The sequence below is a fragment of the Thamnophis elegans genome, chromosome 10 (assembly GCF_009769535.1).
Source record: "Thamnophis elegans isolate rThaEle1 chromosome 10, rThaEle1.pri, whole genome shotgun sequence".
In the NCBI taxonomy this organism is placed as follows: domain Eukaryota; kingdom Metazoa; phylum Chordata; class Lepidosauria; order Squamata; family Colubridae; genus Thamnophis; species Thamnophis elegans.
The window spans coordinates 65,499,098-65,511,277 of record NC_045550.1 but is presented as its reverse complement, the minus strand read 5'-3'; the positions used below and the strand labels follow the sequence as shown (position 1 = coordinate 65,511,277).

Sequence of the window (12,180 nt, the reverse complement as noted above, 5' to 3'; positions counted from 1 at the left end):
TTTGTCTTGGTGCTCAAGGAGAAGAATTCGTACCAACTGAAGATGTCCAGGCAGGTTGCCAAGGGCTTCAAATTCAGCAGGACTCCGCAGGTGGACAGCTGGACGGATGTATGTACAGGAAGTGCCAGAGATGCAACTTACTTCCTTCCTTCCTTCCTTCCTTCCTTCCTTCCTTCCTCTGTCCCTCCCTTCCTCACTTCCACCTATCTTCCTTCCTTCTTTTCCTACCATACCTCACAATATTTCCCAGGGTTCATGAAAGAGCCTATCGGGCATTCAAAGTGCTCTAAAAAGTCCCGGGAGTTGCTGAGAGTGCCGATGACCCGGAACTTGTCAGGGCTGTGGGGATCTGTCATCAGGCCCTCGTGCGAGCTCTCTGGGGTCCTCACCGAACACCACACCTGCATGGGAAGGAAGAGGGTTAGCAAAGCACTCATCATGCAGAGGGGGGGGGTCAAATGAGTGGAATTGCATGCCTGACGTGTAGCACCACAGGGGGCGTCAGGCCTGCAGCCATCTTTTCTTTCGGGTCTTTGGCCTGCGACACCTTCAATTATTCTACTATGCACTTTCTATTGTGGGGAAATGGGAGGGAGGATTGAACGGAGTGAGATGCTATGTAGCCATAACAACATTCTTTCTAGAAAGCCAAGGTCATCCTTTGTCTTTGCACCTCTTTGCACCCTTTGATTTGGTCACACGTAGCCAAATTTTCATCTAAGTTGATTTGGGGGGTACAGATGGACAGGCAGTCCTCGACTTACAACAGTTCATTTAACAACCATTCCTAGTTACAACGGCACTGGAAAAAAGATTATTGCTTTTGACACTTATGACTGTTGCATCAGCCCCATGGTCACATGATCATAATTCAGGTGCTTGGCATGTAGCCCGTTTGCTGCCGCTGCGGCCCGTTCACCATGGCTCATTCACCGCCAATTGTTGCAAACAGGCGGTGGCGGCGATATGTGGTAATAGGCAGCAGGAGCGATCCCTGCTGCCTAAAACATTTGATTGGTGCCATATCAGCTCCCTTTTTTGGGGGGGTGGGGAGTGGGTCTTATAGTCCAAAAAATGGTATTTATTTCTCACCTGTATTATTTTTACAACTAACTCAAGGTGGCAAATATATCTAATACACTTTCCTCCTCCTATTATCCCCTTAACAACAACCCTGTGAGGTGAATTGGGCTGAGAATGTATGACTGGTCCAAACTCAGCCAATTTATTTTCATGACTAAAGCGGAACTAGAACTCTGAATTTCCTAGTGATTGTCCTGAAGTCACCCAGTTGATTTTCATGGCTAAAGCGGAACGAGAACTCCCAATTTCCTAGTGATTGTCCTGAAGTCCCTTAGTTGATTTTCATACTAAAGCAGAACTAGAACTCACAATTTCCTAGTGATTGTCCTGAAGTCACCCAGTTGATTTTCATGGCTAAAGAGGAACTAGAACTCACAATTTCCTAATGATTGTCCTGAAGTCACCCAGTTGATTTTCATGGCTAAAGCGGAACAAGAACTCCCAATTTCCTAGTGATTGTCCTGAAGTCCCTTAGTTGATTTTCATACTAAAGCAGAACTAGAACTCACAATTTCCTAGTGATTGTCCTGAAGTCACCCAGTTGATTTTCATGGCTAAAGTGGAACTAGAACACACAATTTCTTAGTCATTGGCCAGAAGTCACCCAGTTGATTTTCATACCCAAGGAGGAACTAGAACTCACCGTCTCCTGATTTCTACCCTGGTACCTTCACAACTAGACCAAACTTGCTTTCTGTTGTAGCCCGCCAGCCGCCAGTAGAGCTGGCCACAGATTTGAACAGTGAGAAGGTTGGGGAGGAACATGGGCCAGTCCTGGAATCTGGGGAAGGCTCTGATAAGGGCTTTGTGTTAGAGGCAGAGAAGGGGCAACAGCCATATGCCAGTTATCAGCTGCCTTTGGAGTGAGACATAAGTGAGGCAGACGAACAGCTGGAGCCTGTTCCCAGTGTGTGCATGCGCAGAGTTGCCAGATGAAGGGAACAGCTAAGGAGAAGGGTTGACTTGGGAGTAAAGCCACAGGTGGACAATGAATGCCCCCTCCCATAGGGAATAAAAGAGGAGCGAAAGGGGAGTGGAGTTTGCAGGAGACAATTAGTTCATTCCTGCATCCTTGCCAAGTATTGCGGCATTTGATAGATATGGGCCTGACCACTCTCCAAGCCTGAGAAAGGTCGGTAATTGTGAGCTACCGTGAAAGACGGTGGGAGAGGAAAGACTTTGCTGGAGAGGAATTCACTGTCAATTAAATAAAAGGGGTTTATTGCGATGAGGACTCGGCTTCATGCTGCTGGGGAAGCTGAGATCAGAACACTTTCCTTGTTTGATATTGACCTGCATTCAGCATTTGAACCCACTGGTGGTGATAGAAAAGACACCCCTCCCCATGCACATGTCAGCTAAATTCACTACCAAACCTATGAAGTGCACCCCGTATGGGTGAATGGCACAAAGTGCCCTTGTAAGAAAACACTCGAAGCAAGCGGAAGTAACCTTGTGTGCCACAAGGGTAGGAATCAGACAGGAACCCATGGCCCAATAATGCCAATTGTTTCTATTTGCTGACTACATCTCAGATTTAATATAGCTGTCATGCTGACCTAGTAAGAAGGGATAAATAATAAGAAGGTCACGTAGCATCAACAACATTCTGATGTCATGCTGTAATTTATACCCTGTCTGCCTTATTTGTCTTCCCTTGGCAAATATTGGGCCAAGGGTATATCCGCTCTGTCCTGTCTTTACTCAGGGCTGCCCAACAAACTGCCTGTAAGGCCTGCAGCCGTCTTTTCTGTTGGGTCTTTGGCCTGCCACACTTTCTATTACTCTACTATGCCTTTTCTATTGTGGGAAATTGGAGGGGGGATGGTACAGCATTAGATGCGAGGTAGCCATAACAACATTCTTTCTAGAAAACCAAGGTCATCCTTTGTCTTTGCACTTCTGCACCTGACCCGAACTGGATGGGTGGAACTGCCAGCATGGCAGTGGATGACTGGACCATGTGATGGACTTGTGGGTGTGCGGGCAAGATCTGGAACTTTCAAATGGATGGGGGGAAATGGGAAGCTTTCAAATTCAGGTTTTCCCAGATGTGCCAACGTGGCTCTCTTAATAAATTGGAACTTTGAGCAATACTTTGCCTTGGACTCTGATTTACTTTTGGATGCTATTTGGAACCCTGGCGCTGCCGATCCTTTGGTAGAAGCCTGGCGTTTTGCACCTTAAGAAATCTGTGTTGTATCTTCAAAGTGATTTAGCAAACTAACAGAAATTTCCTGACAGTTAGAACAATTAATCAGTGGAACAACTTGCCTCCACAAGTTGTGGGTGGAAGCTTTTAAGAAGATGTTGGATAACCATTTGTCTGAAGTGGTGTAGGGTTTCCTGCCTGAGCAGGGGGTTGGACTAGAACAGGGGTCCCCAACCTCAAGGATCACTTAATCCATAATTTTAAATCCCACAGACCACAAATATGATCTGCCTAATGACAGGGTGGGTAGATGGTCATGTGTGGGCGTGGCCAACTTGAAGTCACTCACATCAAGGGGCACCTCGCCAGCCTCTACTTGCTCCTCCCCTCCCAGACACTCCTCCCCTCCCTGCCTGGGCTCCATAGGGCCCCAATAGAAAGCAGTTGCTGGAGCTGAGCAGCCACCACGAGAAAGAGTTGGCAAAACAGCTCAGTTCAAATTGGATCTGACCAAGAAGGAGGCTCAGCAGAAGCACCTCACTGAGGACTACGAGCATAGGCTTTCCAAGCAGAAGGAAGACCTGCGGGAGTGCAAGGCCAGGTACCGGTGCCTGGAGGCTCAGCAGGCTGAGATGGTCAGCCAGTTCCAGGCCATGATGAAGTCCCACTGGAATGAGGTCCTCTGGCTCTTCACCACCAACGACCCTTCCCTCCAGCCTTTGCCCAAAGCCCCACACCAGGAGGCTGAAGCAGACCCCAAGTCAGAATTTCTGCCCCCCTCTGCCCCACACAAAAAGACCCCAAAGTGGGAGACTCTCTGCAGCAACACAAACGTTCATTGCACGTATCCGGCCCAGGGGCCGTAGTTTGAGGACCCCTGATTTAGTGCAATAAAAAATGGAAATAATTTTTCTGCGGACCACCAAATTTTTCTCACAGACTACCAGTGGTCTACGGAAGACCAGTTGGTAACCGCTGGACTAGAAGACCTCCAAGGTCCCTTCCAAGTCTGTTATTTTGATTTGTTTGCTTTTGGCAAGCCTGATTTGGGCCACAAGAAACTGATTCTTGTACTAGGTAGTCCTTGACTTAGTGACGGTTCATTTAGTGACTGTTTGAATGAAGTACAAATACCTGATAAGCTGGAATGGGTGTTTACATCTATTCTATGCATCATATTTATTTGGTGCCGTCTATTGGTTGATCGGTGTGTTAATGGCCAGCGATTGGCTCCTAAGTACCTGATAAACTGGTGGTAAATCAGCACTCCAGTTGAGTGACAAGGGGCCCATTTCCCAGGCTTCAATCACTTCCCTGGCTATCTTTGTGCCTGCCCGGCCAACAATCTTAGTAGCTGCGAAATGGAATGTATGTCTTTGTTCGCTGCAATGTGAGTCTATCAATAAGCTTGGGTCTCCTTATCTGATTGCCCAGTTGTGTTCTTGCAATCTGGTGGTAAGTAATTTAATGGTAGATAACATCATCACCATCCATGGTCCTACCTCTGGTCTTTAGGCCTGGCTGGAGGATTAACAGAGAGGTGCCAGGTTTAAAACACTGGTCAGGAAAATGGGTACAGCAAATAATGGGAGGGAGAACATCCCGGGGCGTTTACCTGTGCGAATCCTAAAAAGAAGAGTTGGTGACTCGTAAGATCCACGGAGGGCAGGTGTTTTTCCTCCCCATTCTTCTTCAGCCAAGCTTTGTAAGCCTGCAAAATCAACAAGAGGGACATCTCAGAGTGCACACAGATTTACTACATGCGACAACCCAGGAGCAATAACAGCAAATAGAGGTTTGTCAAAAAACAGAGATTTTATCAGCCAAAGAATATAAACTATACATACACATATTATAGGCAGAGGTCAAACAATCATCAATTACAGCAGGGAATAACACACGGCGAGAGAGAGAAATGCCCTAACAGGGCCTCTTTTTATTATACAGGCTCTTAAAGGGATAACAGCCAAAAAAAAAAAACCTTGCTGACTCATTCCCATCATTGCATAAGCTGGTCAGCTCTTAAATCACTTCCCTGACAGGACATCTATACTCCAAGACTCAGGAAGAGTCTGAATCCTGCCCCTTCCCTCCAAGAGTTTGAACCTCAGATGAAGACGTTTTTAGCAAAGCTGGTTGAGGAACTCTGGGAGTAGAAGTCCACAAGTCTTAACGTTGCCAAGGTTGGAAAACCTTGTTCTAGTGTGGTGGACAATTTTCCCCCCCGGGGTTACTCACGTTGTAAGCGGCTTTCAGGCCCCCGTGGTCAGCAATGTTCTCTCCCAAAGTCTGTTTGCCGTTGACGTGCTCTCCATTGACAAGGTATTTGCTGTATTGTTCCTCCATGCACTCCGTCCTGTTCTTGAAGGCCTCAAGGGATGAGTTTTGCCACCAAGGACGCAGGTTCCCTTCCCTGTCGTACTCTCGGCCTGGAAGGAATAAAATGGTTTTTTTTTTTAAAAAGTTTTTTATTAAACATAAATTAATACATTGGACACAGTGTAAACCGTCCTGGCAAAACCTTTGCCATACATGCTAAGATCTCAAGTTATAGCAATAGCAATAGCAATAGCAGTAGACTTATATACCGCTTCATAGGCCTTTCAGGCCTCTCTAAGCGGTTTACAGAGAGTCAGCATATTGCCCCCAACAATCTGGGTCCTCATTTTACCCACCTCGGAAGGATGGAAGGCTGAGTCAACCCTGAGCCAGTGAGATTTGAACCGCTGACCTGCTGATCTAGCAGTAGCCTGCAGTGCTGCATTTAACCACTGCGCCACCTTGGCTCTTGTTATATATTAAGTTATACATTATAGCCACCCTATTTTTTAAACATTTGATCCATACCATGTTTACCGTATTTTTCGGAGTATAAGACGCACCTTTTTCCCTCAAAGAAAGAGGCTGAAAATCTGGGGGTGTCTGGATACACCGAATACAGCATTTTTTGCCTCTGAAAACCCCACCCCCTTCACCAAAATGGCCTGGGGAGGGCAGAAATGAGCATAAAATGGGCTGGGTTTTTTGCTCAATTTTGCTCCCCAAACCCCAGGAGCACTCTATAAGCTTCCTAAAGGCTATCCATGCCCCATTTTGGGGGGCAAAAAACAGGCTGGTTTTTGCGAAAAATGAGCCTTTTTTGCTCGTTTTTGCCCCCCCCCCCAGGAGCACTCTACAAGTCTCCTAAGGGCTATTGATGCCCCTTTTTTGGGGGGGGGAACGGGTCCATTTTGCAGAGTGCAAAACCTTTTTTTTTTTAATTTGTCTCTTCAAAACCTTGAAGCGTCTTATACACCGGTGCGTCTTATACCCTGAAAAATATGGTACAAAAAAGAAAAAAGTAACCTATTTCCAGCCGTGTTAATTTGTGTTTATCTTGTACATTCTCGCATTTATCATTTCATACATCATTCTAGTCTCCATTCTATGAATCTTGGCTCATGCCTATTTTTCCCTTTCCCTTTTATACTCCAACCATCGATAAAATTTATCCCAGATCTTATAATATTCTGATTCATCTTTATTCTTCAGTTCCCATGTCAATTTATCCATTTCATCGCAGATCAACATTTTCCTAATTATTTCCCCTTTTTGTGGAATTTCCCTGTTTTTCCAATTTTGGGCAAAGACCGTTCTTGCTGCCGTGATAATATGTATTGTTGAAAAGATAAGCCCCTTGTTGTATTTCTTTTTTATAATTCCCAACAGAAATAGTTCCGGTGTGAATTCTATTTCCTCTTCGGTTATCCCTATCAACCACTTTTGGATATTCTGCCAGCATACTTTAACTTTTTGGCACGACCCCCACATATGGTAGTATGTGCCTGGTTTTTGGTCACATTTCCAGCCATTTGGTGATGAATTTCTAAACATTTTGGCGATTCTTGCAGGTGGAATGTGCCACCTATAAAACATCTTATATAGGTTTTCCTTATAAGGTATGGACAATGTTATTTTCCTGTTCCTTTCCCATAAATCTTGCTTTATAGAGTGGTATTAATACCTCACATGATCTTGATTGAATCCCTTTGTTAAATGCAATGTAGGATTGCATTGGCTTTTTGGGCTGCCATGCCACATTTAGAAAACACCGTGAATGGTGAATGCGAACCCCAAACAGCCAAGCCCCAGGTGGCATAACTGCCCCTGAAGAGTGTTCGAAGACTGCAGTTGGTCCAGAATGCAGCCGCACAAGCGATATTGGGTGTACCTAGATACACCCATGTTACACCCATCCTCCGCGAGCTGCACTGGCTCCCTATTGGTCCCTGGACGCGCCTCAAGGTGCTAGTCATTACTTTTAAAGCCCTACATGGTTTAGGACCTGGCTGCCCTGCCACGTACCTCCCAACGACCAACAAGATCGCACAGGTTGGGCCTCCTCCGGGTGCCGTCGACCGGACAATGCCGTCTGGCGACTCCCCGGGGGAGGGCCTTCTCTGTAGCTGCGCCGGCCCTGTGGAACGATCTACCTGTAGAGATCCGGACCCTTACCATTCTCCCGGCCTTCCGTAAAGGCACCAAGACCTGGCTGTTCCGGCAGGCCTGGGGCTGTTGATCAATGTCCAGCCCCACCTACACTGAATGGATGATGTGCAATTTTAATTATGTACCTTTATTTTTAAATGTTTTTTATCTGTCCCTAGGGAGTGGGCGGCATACAAATTTTATTAAATTGGAAATAATGGGCTGTTTACCTTGATCATCGAAAGCATGGGTGAGCTCGTGCCCCATCACGACGCCAATGCCTCCGAAGTTGAGGGCCCTTGAGGGACAGAAAGGAAATAAAGACACATGAAGCAGTAGGTGAGGCTTTGACTATCCCAGACAAGTCTCTGCAAGCACACCGGATATTGCCCCAGCCCAGTTCCACTGCACATGTGCGCGTGCCTCCCACCAGCCAGCTGGTCTTCGCGTCACTGCGAGGGTGGAGCGCATATGCAAGGGCGCTCTTATTGCATTTTGGGGTTTTGCATGCACATGCTTTGGGCACTTGGCACCAAAACGTTTAGTCATCACTGCCCTACACTATTTCTGACAAATGACAGTCCAATCTCTTCTTGAAAGCTTAAAGTTTAATAACATTTGTATGCCGCCCGATCCCGTAGGACTCCGGGCGGCTAACAATACAAATAAATCAAAAAGAAGAGAAGGAAAGAAAAGATAGATTTAAAAAACACACCATGCACTCCGTACTAAGTGGGCCTGGACCGTATTTTGGGGTCAACAGCCCCAGGCCTGCCGGAACAGCCAGGTTTTAGTGGCTTTACGGAGGGCCGAGAGAGTGGGAAGGGTCCGGATCTCTGCGGGAAGAGATCATTCCACAGGGCCGGGGCAGCTACAGAGAAAGACCTCCCCCGAGTAGTCGCCAACCGGCATTGCCTGGTCGACGGTACCCGAAGGAGGCCCAATCTGTGAGATCTTATAGGTCGTTGGGAGGTATGTGGCAGGAGGCGGTCCCATAGCTTCCAGGGATGAAGCTCCCACAACTTCCAAAGGCAACTTCTGTTCCATGGGTTGATTGTTCTCACTGTCAGAAAGTTCCTCCTTATTTCCAGGTTGAATCTCTCCTTGGTCAGTTTCCTTGAGCGTGCGTGTTACACTACCCTGCCCCAAGTCTCGTCTTCCCACCCATCATCGCTGCACCCCGACGCACTTGGGATGGTTGTGGGCGTAGAATGGAGCCTGGAGGATGCCTGCAGGAAAGACGATGCCGTTCTTGGTAGGCAGGTAATAAGCGTTGACGGTCTGGGGGGTCATGCTCCACCTGGAAAAGCACCACAAAACATCATTTGGGGGGTGGGCAACAGTCAGCCCTGTTTAGGCAGAGTTATGCCTGGCACAAAACTGGGAAGTGGTCCTTTCGGGAGGACACCTTAATGCCACTCTTTCTAGCCAGTTCTACTTTAAAAGCCTCAGTCTCATTCTTGGGCAGAGGGGACACCCCACACCCCTTCATCATTTGCATCTTAAAAAGGGGTTAGACTCAGGGGTGGGTTACTGCCGGTTCATTCGTGTGCTTGCTTTGCATGCGTGATGCATGCTGTGCGTGCATGCATAGTGCAATTAAAATTGTTCTGCGCATGCATTGAAAAACAAGATGGCGCTGCTGAGGACACCAACTGAGGAAACAGTTTGAGGGCGTGGCAGGCTTGGGTCACTGTTGGTTCTAGCAAACCCAACAGTGACCCAGGCCATCAAACCACTACCGGTTCGTCTGAACCGGTCCAAACTGGCAGGAACCCACCACTGGTTAGACTTAAGGTCCCGATGAAGTCTGCTAACTTTCTACATGCGTTATTTTTATTTGTTTATTTATTAAATTTTTAATCCCTCATCTATCTATCTATCTATCTATCTATCTATCTATCTATCTATCTATCTATCTATCTATCTATCTATCATCTATCTATCTATCTATCTATCTATCTATCATCTATCTATAAAATGGATCTTGTGTGTGGTGTGTGTGTGTGTATAAACTTGTTACACAAATGACTTACTCTCTGGAAAAAAACACTGTGGGGGTAAGACACCCCTAACAACCCTGGGGTGTGTGTGTGTGTTCTGTTAAGATACAGCCTGTTGTGCCTTAAAATGGCTTCTACTGTACTGCTGTAAAATGGCTTCTACTGTACATCACAGAGGCAAACTGATCCACTGGTTAATTGTTTTCATTGTCATTGTTAGGAAGTTTCTTCTCAGTTTTCGGTGCTTCACTTTTTGATTAGTTACCACCCATTGTTTCTTGTCTTGCCTTCTGGTGCTTTGGAAAATAAGTTGACTCCCTGTTCTTGGTAGTAGTCCCACCAATACTGGAATATTGCTATCATATCTCCCCCTAGTTCTTCTTTTCTCTAGACTAACCATACACAATTCCTTTCTGATTCATTGAATGAATGAAATAACTAACTAACTGTCAGAATATTCATGAACTGGCAGAGACATAGCAACAGGTCAGCCATTGGGGACTGGCTGGAATAGGACATGGTAACAAGGTCAACCAATCTATAGTCATGGCAACTACTGTAGGTCAGCCAATGGGAACTATTTGGTGACTGAGAGCCATGGCAGGTGGCTCGGAGCCTGGGAGTGGTTTACCTATGTAGCTCTGAGTCTGTGCAAGAGAACTAATCGAGGCTGCAACTCTGAATCAAAACTAAAAGAAACTCATTTGTGTGCTGTACTCTGCCTGTGTTTGCATTTACTTCTCTACCATGTTGGAAGAATCATCTGTTGGTATTGTACATTTACTTAGGTTCTATTATGTATATAAAGAAGTTAATGAATCCTGCTGAATCAGTTATCTATGTGTGCTTTCTGGATTTCATTTCTGCAACAAACTCTGACACTAACTAACTAACTAACTAACTAACTAACTAACTAACTAACTAACTAACCTGTGCCAGAACTTCATTCATGCTTCGGTGCCTAGTCCTCTGAATCTTAAAACAAATTTTAGAACTTGTTTTTCTGAATCCGGATTTTCTCTGTTTGACTTTCAGTGTTGGATTTTGGCCTAAGGGTTGTCTACCTCTTCCTCTTGCATTGTTGTGTCAAAACGAGGGAATTTGCCCTCCCTTCCTAATCCCATCTTATGCCATGATTGGGGAAAAAGGTATCCTTACTGGTCCCGGTTGGGAGGCTTCCTCAGTTGGTCTGCCATAAACCTGGCCGAGAAGTTGTAGAAATTCAACATATTCTGAAAGAAAGAGTCTTCCGAGACTTCATACTGGAAGAAGGAGAAGGAGAAGGAGAAGGAGAAGGAGAAGGAGAAGAAGAAGAAGAAGAAGAAGAAGAAGAAGAAGAAGAAGAAGAAGAAGAAGAAGAAGAAGAAGAAGAAAAAGAAAGAAAGAAAGAAAGAAAGAAAGAAAGAAAGAAAGAAAGAAAGAAAGAAACACATTTCAGTCTTAAAGAGGAAAACCTCCATTGCTCAATAACGTGCCTTGAATGCAGAAAATCAAGCATTTCCAGTAAATTTTCTTCTATCTATCTAAACAGTATGTATAAAAATGGCTGTGTTTGTGTATGTTCCAGCATAACTCTGGAATGTCTTGAGCAATTTCAACCAAAATTGGTACACAGATGACTTACTCTCTGGAAAATAATATTCTGGGGGTAAGACACCCCCAAACCCCCCCCGGAGTGTGTGTTCTGTTAAGATACAGCCTGTTGTGCCTGAACGTGGCCTCTACTGTACAGTGCAGTGGAGTTGCCATGGTAACGGCTTCACAGTACTCCACAAGGTGGCTCCCTCTATTAGGGAATATCCAATATTAGAAATTACGTTTGGTCCAGACATTTCCCCCTCATTAATAAATACCCAGGTAACATTAGGTTATCAACTAGTTACAATCTAAAGGAAAAAGAGTCCTTCGGGATTGGGCGGCATATAAATTTAATAAATAAATAAATAAATAAGAAATAAATAAAAGCACAAATTATTCACATATCATCCTAGGCCTTAAGAAATTGGTCAGAAGGTGTCTTGGTCCATGTGGCTTGCTAAAACAATAGCTCCGGGGTGTCCAACCTTGATCGCTTTAAGACGTGTTGACTTGAACTCCCAGAATTCCATAGCTAGTACTGCCACGCTGGCTAAGGAATTCTGGGAGTTGAAGTCCACACGTCTTAAAGTGGCCAAGATTGGACATGATCCAGTGGTGGGATTCAGCCGGTTCACACCTATTAGGGAGAACCGGCTGTTAACTTTCCAAGCTGTTTGGAGAACCAGTTGTTGGAAGAAGTCTCATTTTGGTTTCTTTCCACTTTACAGGGCTAATCCTGTAAGGAAGGCAGGAAGGAAACATTCTGGTGTTGTTTCTAGCCTAATCTTTATTGCCCTGCTTACAGAAAGCCTCTCCCGTTAACCCTCATTACATTGCAACCGCTAAGATGAAGCGACCATCGACTTGAGAGATGTTGAGTTGGCCATGCCCACACGA

The 12,180-nt window shown here is 45.6% G+C and overlaps 1 protein-coding gene across 2 annotated transcripts in view; it reads right to left on the bottom strand.

Annotated features, from left to right (window-relative positions):
* Positions 1 to 224: 224 nt before the first annotated feature.
* The window catches only part of ECE2 (endothelin converting enzyme 2), a 54,693-nt gene continuing 42,737 nt past the window's right edge, over positions 225 to 12,180 (bottom strand). For both annotated transcript variants that reach the window (XM_032225522.1, XM_032225521.1), the window contains exons 13-18: positions 10,864 to 10,967; positions 8,892 to 9,002; positions 7,933 to 8,000; positions 5,474 to 5,664; positions 4,851 to 4,946; positions 225 to 401 (exon numbers count right to left, since the gene is read on the bottom strand). In XM_032225522.1, coding sequence (XP_032081413.1) covers positions 225 to 401; positions 4,851 to 4,946; positions 5,474 to 5,664; positions 7,933 to 8,000; positions 8,892 to 9,002; positions 10,864 to 10,967 — 747 coding nt within the window. The remainder of the gene's footprint in view (positions 402 to 4,850; positions 4,947 to 5,473; positions 5,665 to 7,932; positions 8,001 to 8,891; positions 9,003 to 10,863; positions 10,968 to 12,180) is intronic.